General features: G+C 42.4%; 1 protein-coding gene across 1 annotated transcript; it reads left to right on the top strand.

The window, feature by feature from the left end:
- The first annotated feature begins 1795 nt into the window (after positions 1–1795).
- LOC142054734 (pantetheine hydrolase VNN2-like) lies at positions 1796–7865 on the top strand. Its single transcript, XM_075087657.1, has 7 exons — positions 1796–2047; positions 2158–2288; positions 3367–3559; positions 4163–4454; positions 5356–5729; positions 5897–6067; positions 7359–7865. The coding sequence occupies exons 1-7, from the start codon at positions 1835–1837 to the stop codon at positions 7476–7478; spliced, it is 1494 nt and encodes a 497-aa protein (XP_074943758.1). The 5' UTR covers positions 1796–1834; the 3' UTR covers positions 7479–7865.
- Positions 7866–17596: the final 9731 nt, after the last annotated feature.

The following is a 17596-nucleotide window of genomic DNA, read 5'->3' as shown; positions in this document are numbered from 1 at the left end:
TAGAAATTGTGGCTCCCTTTCATGATACTCCTCCAACAGAGACCTTTGGTGACCAAAGGTCTTCACAGCTCAGTTACTGAGTGATGTGCTGATGTGTTTGATCACACAAACAACCTGTCTGGCAGCCCCCTGATATGTGGAGCAGTCCCCAAAGGCCCTGCTACTGTGAGCGGGTGCTGTGTTGAGCTGGGGCGGTACCGGCAGTGTCCGTGCAGCAGCGCTGAGCTTGGGACTGGCCGCCTGCCTCCTGCAGCCCTGCCTCCTGCAGCCCTGCCTGCGCTCCGTGCCCTCGAGTTTGGCCAGGAATGTGTCCGTGCTGGTCTTTGCTGAGATTTCCCAAACTCTGGCTTGTTTTCCTGCTGTGACCCAGGCTTGCCGTGAGCTGCGTTACTACGGCAATGCCACACCCGCATCACACACACATCTGGCAAGCGACGTTGTTTCTTCAGCTGCCGCACAGCGGTGACTTCTCTGTCGGTGTAAGGCAGAATTGCTCAATGCTGGCAGCTCTCTTGCCTTTGATGCTGTGAGACTTTCCCGGCAGGGTGATTGCATCTCCTGGTGTCAGCTTTCTGCCACTCTGGGGAATTCCCAGGTTTTGTGCAAGACTTCCCCTTTTAAAGCCCACTGGCTTTGCTTGGCCCTGCCGCCCTCTTGGGCGACTTCCCGACTCCAGACATGGGGCTTCCTCAAGCTTGTGCCTCTGCCGTGCTTTTGGTGCTGTCTGCTCTGGAGGCCTGTGCCCTGGACAGCTACGTCGCAGCTGTCTAGGAGTGTGAGGTGGTCTTGTCACAAGGCACTGAAGTGACAGTTTCTCCTGAGGAGACCTTGATGCTGATGGACAAAATAAAACTTCTGGGTGAAACTACATAGTGAAGAGGAAGTATTGCCAGAATGAAAAATATTTTCCTTGGTGTATTGCTGAACGGTCAATGATCAGTCAGATTACGGTCCTTTACCCTCACGGACATACCACAGGTTCTAACAAAGGTTCTTTTATGTACCACCTTAAACTATAGTAGTAATATTCTATTTCCAAAATCCTATGCAAAAATTTGTTTCCGTGAGAAAATGCCTGCTTTGTATGAGCAATTGCAGATTGCTTATAATGCAAAATATGCCTTTCATAACAAAAATACTAAAAAAAAAATTCTGTGCTGTTCAATTCTTTCTCACAAAACAAGCAAGTATGTTAGCTCTAGGCAGAGAGATTAGCACAGTTCAAGGGTTAGTTTATATTGCAGTATGACCCGGGAGTGAGGACACTCTCAGGGCACCTGCTACAACTATAATAAGCCATTGGCCAAAGGCAAGATGCATGCAGGATCATGTATCTCATAAGGATAGATAAATCAGCTACACTCTGAAGCATGAGGGCTGTACTTCACACAGGTGGTCTGCCTTCAGCTCTGGCTGAATTGTTAACTGATGGCAGTCGCACACAGAGAGGTTATATGGAGTAGAGTGCCCTAACCACGGAAGTCTGGGCTCGCCGCAGGATGCATTTGGAAGCCTGGAGAGGGATGCACAAAAGGAGTGTGTAACTGCTCTTTCCATGGAGACTCTTGTAGTTCGGCATGGCTTCCGATATGCTCTCTTAGCCTTTGGTTCACGTTACGAACTGGAAACAAGACCCAGTTACTAGAAAAGTTTCTTTGACTTCTTACTATAAATAAATGTCTTGTTGTCTTTGACTGTTGGCAGAACTGTACTGTACCATCCCAGATTACTCAATAGAAGCTTATTTCCTAGGTGAACTTATTAACCTTTACTCCTCCTCTTTCTATCTGGCTTATATTCCCCGTGCCCGATCCAGAGCTGTGAGGCACCAGCCATGCTCCCTTCCCGGCCTGTCCTGCACACTGCGGTGTTTGCACTCACAGTCCTCCAGGCCCTCGCCTCTGACACCTTCATTGCAGCCGTCTATGAGCATGCGGTCATCCTGCCAGATGACACTGACGAGCCCGTTTCTCCCGACGATGCTTTGGCCCTGATGAACCAAAACATGGATGTCCTGGAAAGGGCCATCAAGGAAGCCGCCCAGCAGGTACTAGGTGTATTGGGGGGGGTTCGTTAGTTAATTAGTGTTTTCTGCTCCTGCTGACCCTCCTGGTTATCTGTTGGTGGGTGAATTCCTAACGCAGCCTGTTGTGTCAGGGTGCCCACATCATTGTGACCCCTGAAGATGGCATTTACGGCTGGCGTTTCACAAGAGAAACCATCTACCCCTACCTGGAGGATATCCCTGATCCAGCAGTGAACTGGATTCCCTGCACCGACCCCACCAGGTGATTTCTTTTGCAGTGGTTTGTGTGGTTTCAAACTAGTGTCTCATGGAGTCGTGAGCTGCTCCCAGTAAATGCCTAAGGACTGCTCATTTTTTTAATCTATTAAAAATCCCGGGTACTGTAGAAATGAGATGCATCAGAAAGAACTCTTACTTAACTGGTAATGGGAATATGCAAGGTGAAAGGCACTGAGAGAGTTTCACTTTTTAAAAGTGCAAAAGGAGAAAATGAGGAAATTTTAGGAAAAATAATTATTTTTAAAACATGTAAACTATTATTTCAGATAAATTGTGAAAATCTTCTGTAAGTATAAGCTAGTTTATTATCATGTCAGATGCATAGATTAGACAAGGTAATTCAATCCTCAGCTTATGTGGCTGGGTGACTTCTAAATCAAATTGCACAAAATATTTCTGTAGATCTGAAGGAAGTGCCTTTTAGGAATCCAACCACTTGCATGGTCTGCTGTATTATAGAGGGCTGCTCTAAATGTGTGTCAGCAGGGGACACCAAAGGGACCAGGTCTGTGTCTAAGCTAAGCTTTTGTATTCTTCTGTTCTGGGGCTTTATGAAGCAAGATTTCAAGAGTCCCCAGCTCTGTTAATGCCGTGACTACTTTTTACTGAAAGCTTACGGGAAGCTGCCTTAAACAGAGTGAAGAGTCTTAAAAAAGGCTAGAATGGTCTTTTAAATCAAGATTTATGTCTGCCTGAAAATTAATTTTTAAGTTATTTTAAGTTTGCATATTGATTTAGCCTCTCTGTTTTCTGAAGCTGCCCATATCTTTGTGTGTGTGTTAACTGAGAATTATATCCACACAGAAAAGAACATTGTTAAAAGTACAGGAAAGAAGAACACAGGGATACCATTTTTGAAAGCTAAAAGAGACCGGCAATTTAAAATGATGTTACGAACAGAGAAGAAAATGAACAGAAACTATGATTTGATCTACCCCTTTTTCTGCACCTGGGGATATGCAGTTAGTGGAATAGTAATTCTGAGTGCATTTCTTCCACATCTGAACTTAAACTTGTACAATCTTTTTTGGTTTTTTTTTCTTTCACCAAAAATGCATTAGATTTGCTCCAGCACCAGTGCAGGAACGACTCAGCTGCATGGCCAGGAATAACTCCATCTATGTGGTTGCAAACATTGGGGACAAGAAGCCATGTAACTCCAGTGATCCCGGCTGTCCCAGCGATGGTTGCTATCAGTACAACACCGATGTTGTCTTTGACCCGGAGGGGAAACTGGTGGCTCGTTACCACAAGGTAAAAAGGCACTTCAGCATCACCCTGTAATTGATTATCAGTATACTTTTCATCTCTCTGCACCAATTTCAGGCAGTTTATACAATTCTTCTAAAATAATTTTATATAATTATAGAGCAACAACCAATGCAGGATGATCTAATGCAAAGACCTTATGGCCAGAAGGAAAAGCAGGGAAGTGCTTGATCTATGAGGCATTATTCCCAGTTGCACATCAGCTGCAGAGCGCATGCCAGATCCAAGCATATAAGGGCTACATTGATGATAAATGGGAAAGAAGCAGTGACAGAGTTTTCCATGCTCAGTGAATGTTATCTGGTCCTCAACACAGGTTTAGCCAAGCCATATAGCTCTTTTTCAGGTGACGTCTTGGCAGAGTTTAGCAGTTAAAATTGACTGGACATTGCTTCCAGGAGGCAGCTGGGGTGAAGCCACCCTGCTGCAAGGGGAGAGGGTCAGCTGGGTGCATGCAAACCTGCTGTGGTGGCCAGCTCATGTATCTCAAACCCCAGCTTTGCCTTAATACCTATCTCAGATAGAAAAGTAGCTGTTCATAATCTTGCATTAATTTATCTTCTAATATGCTGTTTTCTTCACCTGTAGTACCACCTATTTAGAAGCGAAAGTCAGTTTAATTACCCTAAAGAGCCAGAAGCCATCACCTTTGAGACCCCCTTTGGGAAGTTTGGCATTTTCACATGCTTCGACATCCTTTTCCGGGAGCCTGCCGTGGTCTTGGTGAGCGAGTTGCAGGTGGACACTGTGCTCTTCCCGACGGCTTGGATGAACGTCCTGCCGTTTCTGACTGCGGTTGAGTTTCACTCTGCCTGGGCCATGGGCATGGGTGTCAATTTGCTTTCAGCAAATACTCACAACATCAGCTTGTCAATGACAGGTAAGTTGTACTTGGGAAAAGAGAAACTGCCTTCAGAGTACTGGAATCGGAAGCAGGTAAAAAGTTTTACAAATAGTGAATTCTCTGGAAAAGTGTTTCGATCAGACTAAAAATATTCTTGATCTTGTATTGAATGTAGTAAACAGCTTCAGGCAAGAAAATGTTGAATGTTCTCTCATTTAGAAGCAACATTTTTTTTGTTTAAAATTCAGTCAACAGTTCAATGGAGAAAAAATGTTTTAAATAGAACTTAATAACCTAATAACCTTTCCTGTTGTATATTGAATAAAACATTTTCAGGTTTTTGTGGCTGCTGAAGAGTTAGAGATATTTATGTTTTGGTTTGATCTGAACAGATATTTACTGCCATTTTTTTTTTCTGTAAACTGAGAAAACATTGCTGTAGCTGCATCTGTGTCTTCCCCTGAAGCCAAAGACAAAGCCACAAATGAACATTTTTGCTGCCCTAAGTAGACTGAACTGCATTTAGGCCACAGTCCTGGGTTTCCTTCTGCGAAATTACCCCCGTTGTTTCATTCTTTGGCAAATATGCCTCTCTTAGAGCTTTGATTTATACTTAATTTAACATAAGTTCTTAAAAAAGAGGGATGATCATATGTCAAATTGCCATTTAAGGCTCAGATTCAAGATCCAGCAAAGCACAAAACCTGTGAAGGTCAAGTTTAACCTGTGAAGTTTAGGTCACGTTTTTACATTGTGATATGTATTTTAGAGGTTCTGTGTTCTAAAATTCTTCCCAATTCTCCATAACCTATTGACTGAAAATAGCATCAGCATTACTAAAAAAGCCTGCCAGTGTGGCACGGGGGGCGGCTGGCCCCCCTGCTGAGCTGTGCTCTGGTGTGCTGGCTGACGGAAAGCTGGTGGGTGTCCTTGGCAGGCAGCGGGCTGTTCACGCCGGAGGGACCTGCCGTCTACCATTACAACAGTGAGACTGAGGAGGGATGTCTCCTGTTAGCAGAGCTGAGTGCACACCCCCGTCTTTCTCCCACCTACCCCCCCGCTGTCAACTGGAGCTCCTTTGCCACAAGCATCAAGAAATTTGCAGGAGGAAAAGACACTTTTTCTGGAGCTGTCCGGCGGGATATATTCACTTTCAGTGAACTCAGGTCTCAAGCTGGAAATTACACAGTTTGCCAAGGAGACCTCTGTTGTCATTTGATCTATCGGATGGCAAGCAAGAGCAAAGATGAAGTTTATGTCCTGGGTGCATTTGATGGGCTTCACGGTTCTCTCATAAAATACCATTGGCAGGTAATTGGTTTTGTAGGGGTGAGTGTGGGTTGTACATGCCTACATCCCAGCCTTCCCAAAAAACTTGTCTGTTCCTCCATTGTGAGAACTTTTCTTACAGTCAAATCCAGCTCTTGATTGTTGAAAGCTTAGCAGTATTTTGCCTTTCTGTACTGTCCTCCCCGCAGATATGCACACTGCTCAAGTGCAAGAGCACAGACCCGAACACGTGCGGGCAGCCAGTGGAGACTGCACAGACCAAGTTTGAGATGTTCTCTCTCAGCGGCACCTTTGGCACCAACTACGTCTTTCCAGAAGTCTTGTACAGTGGGGTGCAGCTGGCCCCCGGGGAGTTTGAGGTAATGGGACACCCTGGAGCTATGTCACGCAAGGTTTTCCAGGCTGTGGTGCTGGAAACTGGTACAGCAGCAAAGTCTCGTCTAAGAACAGCTTTCTTTGGTTCTGCAGACTGCAACTCAAGAGGACATTTAAATGGAGTCATTGAATTAATCCTTAGTGATGAGAACTTATAAATGCAAAGGCTCTTCAGTGTTTTCTTTAGCAAATCTGCCTTCCCACTTCAGGTCCCAAATCTATAAATGGCAGCTTTCAAGGAGCTGATTTGTACAGGTTTCTGCTGATGGGCATTTTAGGAGACAAAGAAATCAAATAGTCTGAGAAATTGTCCAAGCAAGAAAAAATATTAATTAGTATTATGCATAAAGGCAGAGAGGCTATGCAGTTAAAAATGGTAAAAGGGATTTTTGTGGGGTTTGTAGGGTTTTTTTTTATTTATTTGAAACTTCATAATATATTTTTTGCCAAAATTAATCTTGTCATTCATAAACCGGAGACTACCTTTATGTAAGAGGCTAGATGAAATCTTAGTTGATTTGGAAGAGGTATTTAATAGCTTACATGAGACAATGAAGACAGTGAAAAAGACTTGAAGTGTTTTAGGGGAAACAAGGGTGATACTTTTACAAGTTAGAAAATGGAAAAGCATTGCTCATCCCGCATATTTTTTTTGAATGGGACTTCTTTAAAAATATACACGTCAAAAGATTTATTGGTATGCTAAAATATGATCAGGGTCTAATTTAAAAAATATTTTACATTTTCTTAACAAATGCATGCTTATTTTTTGTCGCAGAGGCTCTTAAAAAGTTACAGCTGTTCACCGTCTATGAACAACAGTGATTTCAAATTGATCTGTAAAAAGTAACTAAGAAAAGCAACATATGACAAGTAGCCTGAAATTCTCTACTTCCATCTGGAAATTGTTTCACTGTTTTGGGGACTACAAATCAAAACGATAAATTACTGTTCTAGATATGTATGTAACCTTCATCACCATGTATGAGTAACTAATAAGAACCTGACAAATCACTCACCTTCTTATGAGGCAGAGAAAACAATCTTTTCTTCCAAAGATGGAGCTCGAGGAAGTTTTAAAGACCTTCAGGCCCAAGGAAGTGTGGGAAGGCCGGGGCAGAACCAGAGCAAATTCTGGTTTGTTTCACTCTCACAATTGTCTTTTAAAAGTGCTGCATGAAAATACTCAACCTCTAAGGACTATCCTTTCTGTACCGTGCGGTATTGTTACTCTATTAGTGAACTATTAGTATAATTCTTTCTCTTTTCAACTAGGTGCTACGTGATGGACGTTTGAAAAGTAAGCATGGCACATCAAAACCGCTTGTAACAGCAACGCTTTTTGGAAGGCTTTATGAAAAGGACCTGCCGCATCCTCTGCGAACCTCCCCATAACATAACTCAGCTGTTAAACAGTCACCATAGACAGGAGGGGAATTCCCTACAGTGATCCACCTCCTCATGAGCCATGGTGTTATCCTCTGTCATTCCTGTTCCACAGTCTTGCTCAGCAGCTGCAGCACTTGAGTTTATTTAGAAGAAAGCAATGTGACCACTCTGTTGTGTACCTATCTCAGTGGTATAGCTTTTTAATAGTGCTTGAGCCAGTGCAACTATTTTTTAATATGAATGCTCTGTCACTTGTAATCTTCCATTAGAAATGATTGTTTTCCCAGAAATATCATGTAGATTGCCAGGATAACGCTAGAAAAAAGACTGATACCGAAATGTGTGAAACATGAAGTTTGTCAATTTGCTGCAGAACAAACCTTCGACAAGGAAGCCTTTTCGTCCTTTTTTACCCTTCCCATTTTTAGGCTGTATAAGCACTAAGTGTCTATGTTTCTCAGCTTTACACACCAATCAACAGGGTCTCCCTAACACTCAGTGGGCCTTGGCCCTGTTCTGACCAAGGGACCGTACAATGAAGAGCAAACCAGATTTGAAATGGTTTTAGGTGTAGCCTTAGAGCGAGAAAGTAGTCCCCCACAACCCACACAGGCACTGAGTCTGGCTGAGCTCCATAAAGTATGTTCAGTTCTGCAACCCCTCTGAGCCCGCACCGTGTTGTGCGTGGCAGACATGTGCTGGGTCCAATGCATTTCAGATCAGACTTACCATATAAACATAGTATGCCAACACCTTCTCCTGGGTTTTGGCAAATTTCTTCAAAACTCTGAAAACATAGGAAATAGGCAATGTTTTAGTACCTGAAACACATTTTGCCATGTAGTGTGAGAAATGGGCATTATTGGAGTCTTCTAGCAATGATACATAAAACTTGGCAGTCCTGGGCCTGATTTCTGTCTATCATGTTCTGCACCAAACAGGCCTCATTCGCATCACATACACCTTGGAGTGGTCCCTGCCTCAATGCTTATCCCATAGTTTTTTGTGTACTGCCCTTCACATAAGTCGACATCGCATGATTTCTGTTTTCCCATGTTCTGCTGCTTCTCAGTACACAACTTTGGAGGCTCCTTCCAGGTCTTGTTTCATCCTGGAAATAAAACAGCCCAGCTTGTACTCAGGGGAGGGGCTGTACTGCTTGGGAGCAGTTATTCAAGGCAGGCAGGGCCTCAAGGTTGTGCTTGCTGGCGCCTTGACCAGCACCTCACCCTTTTCTCACCTGATGTGTGGTTGTAACCCAGACTAGTCTTTCATCAAACAGAGGAGGTTTTGGTCAAGAGAGATTATGACTGACATGTGGCAGTACTAATCCCGCGTGACTGTTGGGTGTGTAGCGTGTATGGGGTCCAGAATTTCAGGATGCGGACAGCCTCACTGAAGAGTGGGAGCTGGCCCCACTCCCCAAGCCAGTCTGGTAGATTCCAGGAGCCCCTTGTCTTGTCCATAATGGGCAACAGTTTGGGAAGGGCAAACAAGACTCTGAGCATGCTGGTTATGAAGGTCTGAGGCGTCATCCTGTTGACCACGCAGGGCCATTGGTTTGCACTGGGGTCAGCACAGTCAGGCACATAGAGTGGAAAGTGTCTCTGCAGCAGAGCAGCTCGGAGCTTTGTCCTGTGGGTGGTCCCCATGGTGGTGCTTCCCCATCCACCCTCAGTGTTGCTCACTCAGCTGTCTGCCCTAGGAGAGCTCAAGGAAATGCTCTGAGAAAGGCAAGAGCTACCCTGACTTGTAAACTCCAGTACTGAAAATGATCCTAAAATATTTTTAAAATTGAAAACATAATTCAACGTTCTCCCCACCGAACCCTGCTTTTTCCCTTTCTACCCCAGAGGAGGTACCTCTGATACCTTTCTCTTCTAGTCTTGGTTGCTCCTTGAGACAGCTCAGGCCTTAGCTCCAGCGGGGTAGGGCTGGAAGAAAGAGGGAGCCCTGCTGGTGGGAAGGCTGGTGCCTCCTGCAGCCCTCTGACCTCACAGCAACGGATGTGCAGGCAGCGCTGCCCTTCTCACACTCCCTGCTGCTCACCTCCATCTCCCCCTGGGCTGCCCTTCAGGCAAAATATGCTTTTATTACTTGGCCTAGAATTGCTTATGTGAAAAAAAAAAAAAAAAAAAGAGGAACTGCTACTGGAGTGACATTTGAATACAATTTGACTTTTGCTTTTGTTGTCTCAGTCAAATCACTTGATTAAAATCTTTTTCCACTGGTTGGCTTCAATAGCTTTACATGCTAATCCCCAAAAAAGAAGAACCGGAAGACATTTTAGAGAGAAATACCTCACATGCATCAGTGGTACTCTTGAAACAAACAAATACTTTGCAGATTGCTGGTACTCTAAATCCTGAGTATTTCATGTACTTCAAATGGACATGGAATTTATAGAAATCTTTTGAAACTGAAGAGGCATAAATTTGGGATTGAACAGAGCTGTAAACATTCAGTTTATTATTACTAGGTTTATCTTTCTCAGGTTAAAATTCCCCAAAATATCTGTAGCAGTGGAGTCAGCGAGAGTCCATTGGTGTTAATGAAACTGGGCCTCTGGGGAGATAACTAAATTTTAAAGAAATATTTTTCTTTTATTCAAGGGCAGATTTTATGCCATATTCCGCTCCCTTGTCACTATTCAGGCTGTGATAACCGAACATAAAAATCTCTCACAAATTGCTTGCTGGCATTTCTGAAGTATGGAGTACTTCCCAGACACATGCAGAGCTGACTGTCTTAGGCTGTCAGAGCTGGAAATGGGTAGGATACAACTGATATTGCTAATTAAGTAGCTTATAGGATATCAGGAAAGGACTCTTAAACCTGATTCATTAGGGATGCAGAAGTCCAAGATGCTTTGAAAATAACTCCAAAACCAAATTTGAAGAATGGTTGACATGTAGTTTTCAAGATCTGCTGCATAGCTTTCCTCTCCCTGAGAGGCCAATGAGGGTGCCATACAATGGACCACTGAGCTTATTAATTGCTTCCTCATTTCTGATGATAAAACAAGAATTTAGCCAAGGAGAGGATGAAGTTACATGGACCATTGCAGGAGTCTCAGAATAGCTCCATCATTTTAATGCGCAAGAACCGTGAACCCTGCTTTTGGATAAGGGTTCCCTGGAAAGAGTGCAAAAACTAGCCAGATCTTCAGCTAAGAAACCTGGTGGTCACAGTGACTAGATGAAGTTCAGTTTTAGGAAATGTGAGTTTTTGCAATAAAGGCCAATTTCAAACTATGCAAATTACAGAAACATTCAGAATAAAGAAGCAGAGAGATAATGAATGACTGATGCAACAAATCACATTCACCTAGAATAGTTCCTGTTGAATTCACGGAAAGTTAACCAGCTATGCACTTACCTTCCTACCTGCTAGGTAGGAGTTAGAAAAGAGAGGATGTTAGCTCATCTTTGGGGGGTGGGGGGGGTGAGGGGAAGGTCTCTCCTACATTTTCCGTATGCGACAGAATTTGAGTTTCTGAAAGAACAGGAGTGTTTACTGACTCTGGGACAGATATGCCAGAGGAGAAGAATAAAATTAATTTATATGTAATGCACATCGATGACTCCACCACAAAAGCTTCTCCAGATGGTATCCTAATGAGCCCCATCCTTTCCTGAGCTGGAAAAGCCTGCTCTTCACATGTCAATATTTCTTCCTTATACCTTGATGCTGGCCAAAGCAAACAAGACCCACCTGTCCACAGTGCCTCTCATTACCTGGAGAGAAAAACAACTCCTTAATATATTTTATTGATGCAAGGCTTCAGATTAAGGTAGAGAAATACTGCATTAAAACAGGTGTGATCCAAACCTTATGGCTGACTTAAGTAAGACTGGTAGCAACTTTAGGGAAACTTTCTCTCTGAGTAAAATCTAATGTACTTTACTGCACATATTGATTTAAAGCAAGCAGACTTTCAGCAAAAGGTATTTTAATAAATCTGTTTTTTTTCCCAAAGCGAGCAAGACACTACAGCCATGTCCTTGTATGCATATTTTAGTTATCGTGACCTTAAGTTATCCATTAAATAACATGAAACAGAGAGGTACAGTCAGTCAGAGATTGTGCAACTGTTAGATCCAGTAATACAATACTAAATGTCCATGGACAACTTGTGTTATCATAGGTGAATTACTGGCAGTATGGGACACCGTTCCTAGGTACAGAACCAGTGCAGATATAATGAGAATGACCATGACCTGAGTTTGAACTGAAGAATTCCTACATTTCTAATTAACCAAGAACCAGTTTATAACCCCATCTCATCCAGACAATAACCAGATGGTTATCGTCCACCATCAGGGCAGGAAAACTGAAAAAGAATAATAACTTGCACAGGTCAATAAGGACAGCAGCAATTATTAAAAGGCTTATCACAGCTAATACCAGAACACTTCTCAGTGGCTTGTGATGGACTATGAGATACCAAGGAGGCCAACAGAGAAATAATTCCAGTACACCCTTTAAAAATTAATGTCTCAAAACCGTAGACAAACAGCACCTCCTTCTGAAGCCATGGCTGAGCATTACAGCATTACCCAGTGTTGTCTCTCAGTGGATCAGACACAGCTAGAAATGATCAGTCTTGGCAAAACAGAAACTTAGCATATTGACAAAAATATGTTAATTACTCCTTCAGTTTAGAAAAGAATTAAGAGTTAGCAGAAGCACTTGTAGCCTCCCTCTGTGAAAGTATTATAATGTTTCTTGTAGCTATTCATTACTATAAAGAAGTGAAGTACTCCATTGTCTGTTCAGATATTCTCATGGCAGCAGTGAATTTCCACTACAGATATGTATACTATAAGAAATGCATTGTAACTACATGATTTTAACTTTGCCTATCGATCTTCATTTGCTGCTTCTAATGTTAAAGTTAACTTTGATGAACTCATAGACTGGTAGCTGTGATGGTGTCAGGATGCAAAAGCAGCAAAGTGTGTAGGAAGCAAGAGCAGCAAGGTGTGTAGGAAGCAGTAATATCTTTTAATGTCGGAAAAACAGTAAAACTTTAGGAAAGCCCTTTGCAGAAAAAGAGGATATGTATTTACATACACTTGGTTGCCCAGCTCACATACTGCGAGACATAATAACATAAAACATAAAAAACTTTTTTAGAAAAGTACCTTAAAGGTAGTCTTCAAGATCAAGTGATGACTCTTGTAACAGAAATTTTTGAACATTTACTTCTAAATGAGTGTAAGGAGTATGAGACATATTTGAATTTGTCAAAGTCAAATACATGGAAACATTAAGATCAGTTTTCATAGGATGGTATTTTTCTGTTCTGCAACTCACCTTGCTGTGTTTTCCAGCCATTTGAGATGTAGTCTTATGCATTGAAAGAGGACTATTCAATTATAGTTTTGGGGGGGTCTTTAAGGAAAATAAATTGTTTTTTTCAGGCAAAACTTCCTTAGTCATTCATGTCAAATATATGAATGGTTTTGGAAAAATCTAAATCTCATTCTGCAACACTTACGAAAATCTGAGGCAAAATATAATAATGATAAGCAGGTTTAATGCTTTAGCATCAACTCCATTACGTTGAGCAAATTCAGTACAGTGAACTTTAGGCCTAAGTCGTTGCTAAGTTACTTACAGCTCTTTAGGATACACTCCCCCATACTTGTGAGAGACCTTTCCAAGTTTTCTATATAGCATTTATATATCCATATAGCTCCTACTTCAGCAGATGTTAGGTGCACTGGCCTTGTAAAATCCCTAGTATCTTGGTTTTTCACCCAGCTAACAAACTGTACAAAAATTAATCAAAAATGTACGAACCTTTGTTTTTTTCCCATCCCCTACTTGGTTAGTAGTTGTCTTCTCCAATTTTCTCAGAGGTGTTCTTACACTGAGTAGGCTGCAGTAGTTGACCTAACCAAATTGTTATAATTCATTCATGGAAACTTATTGTTCAAAAGAATAATTATGCTTGCCTAAGTAGAAATCAAATATGTCTAACACTGGGATATAAAAGGGAAGAGCAAACTGTAAAAATGTGGCCGTTTAGGGACAGTGGTGTACTTCCTGGTAGCTAGACAGAAAGACAGAAAGCTTTGGCAGGTGTGGGTAAAGATACATGTGCGGTGCCTTTCGTAATAGATGTAATTTAGCTATACCTGAAGAGTATCAGATGTGTGTACATATAAGGGCCAGAACTATATAAAAAAAAGGTTAAGTTTGATCAGTCATCATTACCTAGCAACAGGCTTAAACATTCCTTTTTCTGAGGTCTTTCTGATCCTATCTTTAATGCTACACTAGGCATTTTAGATTGTTTATTCATGTTAAAATTCTCCTCAGTTTGCAGGGATTCTTCCAAGTTCAGCATTAGACTAAACAAAAAACAGGCATGAAACCTCTTGTGTTTGAGGGGCATGCTACACTTGTAACCAGTCTTGTGTTTTGCCAAGGGAGTCTTACACCACCAGTTGTTTTCTACTAAGTCTTTTCTTACAGATCATTGCTCTTCTATCACTAAGGATGCGACCCATACCCCTCCTTGATTTGCCAAGGTTCATCATTAAATAATATCTTGATGTCTCACCAACATTTGCAATCATAGCACTTTCATGAAGCTAGGAGTAATTTCTATCCTCTAATGTAGATGAGGAGAAGTCCAAAGAAACTGATATTTACGGTACACACTAATTTAGGCAGCTAACACAAGTATTGTGCAGGAGGTGGCTAGCAAGCAGCAACCTGATAATAAATAAAAAGTCAAATTCAGACTGACTTCAGTACTCCCTTACCTCCCCTTCAGTGACGCAAAATGCATATTTAAATGACATACAGCAGATACTGAGAAGATAAATGAAGATCTGCTGCTGAAAAATCAGGCTGCCCAGGCATGTCTTCCTGAGACTGGGCAGTGGAGGGTAGACATGAAAGGGCACAGCCTCTGATACTGGTAGTTTCTGCACTAGTTGAGTTGCTGTTCCTGCAGTGCCACAATACCAGCAATGCTCATGCACGGCAATCCCAATTGCTGCAGCAGCAACAAACTCTGGAAGCAAAGGATGGCACTGGCAGATGCCCCCCCACCTTAAAAGGGCCCACAGTGCAGCAGCACTGGCATCTGTGGTCTTGCAAAGGGACAATTAAGAACAATCAAACTCATTCAATATTTCTAGGAAAACAGCATGTGTCTACTGTAGTCAAATCCAGCATTTGTGATATGCAACGGAGAGCAGTCCATGAGAATGGAGGCTCCAGGAGGTTGCTTACTGATGTATAGGCCTTTATTGGCAATTTAAGGTTTTAGTGTCTTCCAGTAGAGTAGCCACACTTCCAGACCAGGATCTGATATTTCAAGACCTTTATTTCACCAAGAGTTGTCCCTCTTGTTCAGCTTCACGCCCCCTGTGCCACCTTGCCAGGACCATGCTTTCCTATCTCCCAGGCCCACCCCAGTCCCAAGGGAGAAGTTGCAACCTGAGCCCCAAAGGTACAGCTCAGGGCTTGGAGAAAGCTCAGGGAAGCAGGAGCTGGAAGGCATGGCTCTCCACCAGTGCAGCCCACCAGCTGAAGCATGCAACCTGACCCAAAGTGGTTCAGTTCATCTTCCTCCTGGAGTTATTTCTTTCTGGATGGATGCTCTTCCTGGGGCTCCACAGCAATACTAAAACTCCTACTGTTTGAAGATGCAGATGCTGGACAATGAGCTGTGCTTTAAAAAGCAACAAGTTGCAGTTTGGCCACTGCTGATTTGTAATTTGGCCACATTTAGGTATAGTTCCTCTGGTATGGTAAAAGATATATAAATAGGCAATCAACACCTCTTAAGTCCCTGCTACAAAGCATATAAACACCAGAACATAGTAAATCAAAGACAAGCAGATTTTTTTCATTAGGAGAATCAGTCTTGTTCTCAGATACTGTTGAAGTATTGCAGTTGGATTTTTTTCAAAATATCCGGTCTGGATAGACAAATCAAATTTTCAAAGAAAACTGAAATTGCTAAATTTTGGCAATGTTACACAAAATTGAAAGCAAGACAAGAAACATCAGGCTATCTTAAAAACTGTTCAGGGCTGTTAGCTCCATCCGTGCTTTGGCCATAATAAATGTTTGTTTTTATTTTGTATGCTTCTTTCCAGGAGCCTGGCTTTAACTTAATTCAAATGCAGTCATCTTTGCATATGCTAGTGGCTTCTGTCAGAATAGATTTATTATCTGATTATCTTTTCTGAATATTTAATATTTACGTCATCCTCTTGATGACATTTTTCCAGCAAGCTGTAAATCAGAGTCAGACCACGCGTGCAGCTGCTCAGCTGTGGGATTCATGTGGGATGAGTCACTATCGCGCTGTATCCACAGGCTGCACCGGTTCGTGATAAAGCAAGCTTCTGAGCAGGTACTGTCTCCGTGTCACGCAGTCTGAAATACGGTGAGCTGCTAATATTTCAGTGTGGGATATTATTTTATTTCAAAGATGAAACTTCTATGGTTAGTGCTGAAGATAATTGTTGTTATTCTGCACAGATAGTTGCGTTCTTTCTGTAGTGAATAGCAATAGCACCAACAGCAATGGGGTTTTGTTGGTGGCTGAGAGGTTGATTTAAAAACCATTAATTTTCAACAGCTGAAAGAGAAGCATAGCTAGGGTGCAAAACTCTTTCCAGGCAGAGCTGTGAATTCAGAGTAAGGCTCTTTACTTTCTGTGAAGTTATTCCAGGGCCATGAGGATTCAGAATGACAAAGCTGGGATCGTACCTGCTTACTGCTCACTGCCTCCCTCCTCTGTGTTTGCCTTCATATTGGAGGTGGTGTTCAGAGGCCACCGGGTATCTACAAACCAGCTACAGTCCTAAATTCACTCCTGTGGGATTGGTGGGTGCATGGGAGCACTAGAGACGCATGGGGGACCTGCCTGGCTGAGTAGGTGCCTCCACACCCGCACTACAGTTCGGGGGATTTGCTTGCCCCACCAGAGAGAGAAGCAAGGGGCTGCTCCTGCCTGCCGGGGAGCCCTGGTGTTGCTGTCTGTGGGAACAGCTTTTGCTACTGAGTGGCGGCAATGGACCGCATTATGGCATTTCTTAGCAGGGCTATCAAATATGTAGGACCTCCCCCACGCGCCCCAGTGTTTCTTGGCTTTGGATGGGTATGTTTTGCTTTGCTGTAAAAATATTATTTTCCTGGAATGTCTTAGTCCTCTGTGTGTTTCAGAGATTTGTACTTATCCTGGGGTTTGGATTTATAGTCCTGATCCTAAGCACTACACTTTGAGAAAGAGCACAAACATCGAATTGCTCTGTATAAACAGCTATTTTCACTTGGCAAGGAAAAGTGATGGCTTCCACTGAAACGTAAGAATATAAACCATGGGAAAAGATCTAGAGGTTAACAATCTCACCCGTTCTTCTTTAAATTCCTCTGATATGGATCTGGGCTAATTTCAGATTGTCTTCAGTGGAATTGCACCAGGTTTGCAGTAGTTGGCACAACTTCTCATTTAACCCGTATAATGAAATATTTATTTTGAACTAATAGTTCATTGGGAATTTGTGCATTTCCCCCCCGATTTCACGCATATGAATGGAAACTTAAGAAGATAACTTTTTGTAATGCTGTGCTTTTTTTCCTGAGGGCTGCCTAAATGGTGACTGGAGTTGTATACTTTCAAGATTCCTCTCCAACCATGGGGCCACCTTAGAGCCTCCAGTAGCTCTAAATCCATGGTTCCTCTCACAGATAGCCAGTTTTTAAAATGAACCATATGAAAATGAGAAACTTTTCTCTGTCTAATGGATACTGTAAAATGATATTTTCTGCCAAATGACCAAACTGTACCCATAGAAATGCAAGCTATAAGAATCACAGTAGAAATCAATGCTGTCCTGCCTTTTGGGGGATTTTTTTGTGGTAACAGTTCTCATTCCTGAGCCCCATTCTGTTCCTTCTCATTTCCAGTGTCCCTTTCGCAGCCTTGTCTAGGAAGGACAGAATAATTTTTTAACATATTGTCCAAATGGGTTTGTTGTCTGGCAAAAGTGCTATTTCCAATCTCTTCTGCCTTGTTTTCCATTTTAATTATTTTATGTTTTAAAAAGAAACAAACGTTAAGCGTGGATGACCTAAGGTGTGCTAGG

This window comes from Phalacrocorax aristotelis, chromosome 3 (assembly GCF_949628215.1).
Source record: "Phalacrocorax aristotelis chromosome 3, bGulAri2.1, whole genome shotgun sequence".
NCBI classification, from domain to species: Eukaryota; Metazoa; Chordata; class Aves; order Suliformes; family Phalacrocoracidae; genus Phalacrocorax; species Phalacrocorax aristotelis.
Note: the sequence above shows the minus strand (reverse complement) of the source record. Positions and strands in the feature narration are given on the sequence as shown.